This window comes from Babylonia areolata, chromosome 21, assembly GCF_041734735.1.
Source record: "Babylonia areolata isolate BAREFJ2019XMU chromosome 21, ASM4173473v1, whole genome shotgun sequence".
In the NCBI taxonomy this organism is placed as follows: Eukaryota; Metazoa; Mollusca; class Gastropoda; order Neogastropoda; family Buccinidae; genus Babylonia; species Babylonia areolata.
The window spans coordinates 46778049-46780548 of NC_134896.1; the positions used below are offsets into that span (position 1 = coordinate 46778049).

At 48.8% G+C, this 2500-nt stretch overlaps 1 protein-coding gene across 2 annotated transcripts in view; it reads left to right on the plus strand.

Moving 5' to 3' along the window:
* The window catches only part of LOC143296345 (uncharacterized), a 24203-nt gene that overhangs the window by 16274 nt on the left and 5429 nt on the right, over positions 1-2500 (plus strand). For both annotated transcript variants that reach the window (XM_076608222.1, XM_076608223.1), the window contains exon 10: positions 2402-2444. In XM_076608222.1, the coding sequence (XP_076464337.1) occupies positions 2402-2444 (43 nt within the window). The remainder of the gene's footprint in view (positions 1-2401; positions 2445-2500) is intronic.

Here is a 2500-nt window from a genome sequence, read left to right on the forward strand (position 1 = left end):
CCATTCTCTTTCTATGTGGCGTGCCATTGTCAGGTTAGAGTCTGTTTCTGTCTAACTGTCTGTCATTCTCTATGTGGCGTGCCATTGTCAGGTCAGAGTCTGTTTCTGTCTCACTGTCTATCATTCTCTATGTGGCGTGCCATTGTCAGGTTAGAGTCTGTTACTGTCTAATTGTCTATCATTCTCTATGTGGCGTGCCATTGTCAGGTCAGAGTCTGTTTCTGTCTAACTGTCATTCTCTATGTGGCGTGCCATTGTCAGGTTAGAGTCTGTTTCTGTCTAACTGTCTGTCATTCTCTATGTGGCGTGCCATTGTCAGGTTAGAGTCTGTGTCTGTCTAACTGTCTGTCATTCTCTATGTGGCGTGCCATTGTCAGGTCAGAGTCTGTTTCTGTCTAACTGTCTGTCATTCTCTATGTGGCGTGCCATTGTCAGGTCAGAGTCTGTTTCTGTCTAACTGTCTGTCATTCTCTATGTGGCGTGTCAGTTTTGCACCTGTCTGACTTTCTGTCTTCGAAGGTATAAATTCAAACCCAGACAGACATAAAAGCTTAGACGCCAGGGCCAGAATTTATCAGAACTACAATTACTGCTTCTCCTTGCAACATCCACTGAGCCCATATGGGTTGTGGGTTGTGTTTTGTTTGTTTGTTTGTTGTTGTTGGACAACTTGACTGCTGTAAGTTCACAGGCCAGATTGGATCATTGGTCGGTCGGTAAGGGGAAATAAAAATGTTTAAAAGCCCCAAGACATTCAACAGAATTGAACGTCAATGCCTTACACACTGAACATCCGAAACCCTTCACCAATCCAATCAAACGGAACAGATAAGTATACATCCACACCTGAACAGTCTACATACCTTGGCAGCACTGTTAGGCACGATGGAGGAGCAGGCAGCGACCTCACGAGCCGTCTCAACAAAGCCAGGATCACCTTCAGAATGCTGAACAACCGGTGGGGATTCCCCCAGTGCAGCACCAACACCACGCTGAGAATGCACCAGAGTCGTGTGTTTTTCCAACGTGCTCTGTTGTTCAGAGGCCTGACGAAGCGCGTTGGGTTATGCTGCTGGTCAGGCATCTGCTTGGCAGATGTGGTGTAGCGGATATGGATTTGACCGAACTCAGTGACGCCTTCTTGAGTTACTGCTACTGATTCTGTTGTTCAGAATGCTGGAAGATGCTGGAGGGTGATACGACCAAGTTCCAACCTTCTGCACGGAAAACCTCAGAAGAACCTTGCGCATCTTCTGGCCTGATACCATATTTAATGAACAACTGCTGTCCAACTTCCAGTCAAAAGAATGTGGAGACATCCATCATGAGAAGGCGGTGGACATGGACTGGACACGTCATGTGAAGAGAGCAAGGTAACGTCACCCGGACAGCCCTTCACTGGACACCAGAAATTAGACGTAAGAGCGGAAGGCCAAAGAACACCTGGCGCTGACCAGTCGAAGACCCCGAAGCACTCCTGGCGTACCATTGAGAGTCTGGCCCAAAAGAGACAAGAGTGGTGGGTTGTTGTTCCCTTGCCGCCCTACCTGCCAGAGGGCATACCGAGCAGAAGGTAAAGTTACATGACGGTTGCCGTGATCTCCGAACGTCCACACACGTTCCAGAGACATCAGGCAAGAACTGAATCTCCTCAAACAGAGAACTGCTGTGGTGCTGCAGTGGATCCCATCCCACTGTGGCATAGGGGGCAATGAAGAGGCGGACCGCCTATCCAAGGCAGGCAGCAAATTAGAGCAGCCAGCCCACCCAGTGTCCTACAGCGAGGCAAAGACGATACTGAGAGACAGCTTCAGGAAAGCATGGCGCCAACGTCTGGACATCGGACCGGAAGACGAAAAAGACGGCATCCATGAGCTGGACAGAGCGGCACAGGTCACAATCTTCAGACTGCGAACGGGACACTGTCAGCTCCTCTCTCATTTCTACAGGCTGAAGATATCCCATACTGACCAGTGCCCTTGTGGCACAGGCCAACAGACCCCATCCCATATCCTGCAGTCCTGACCCACCTTCGATGCTCTGAGACGCCAGGCATGGCCCAGCCCGGTGGAGCTCCAAGAGAAACTGTGGGGACCGGCGGGGTCCCTGCGGCGGACCGCGGACTTTGCCGTTCTAACTGGAAGGAAAGTCTAGCGTTGCCAGGGAACGCGGAAGAAGAAGTTCCAGTTACCTGATAAAAACTCACCTTGGCTGAAACGTTGGTGTCATGTCATTTTTTTTTCAAAAGCTGGTCAGTACTTGTGTCCCTTTTCTGCCGGCTTTTTGTTGTTTTGTTTTGTTTTGTTTGTTTGCTTGTTTGTTTTTTTGTTTTATAATGATAATGACATGTCCAACTAATTATTCACTTCATTCACACATTGCCCTTATATTCGTTGTGCAGGGCTGAGTGGAAGACGGACATTGTGGGAGGCAAATATTTAAAGGTATTGACCACAAATCACCATTAGAAAAATACCCAAGTGTGTGTGTGTGTGTGTGC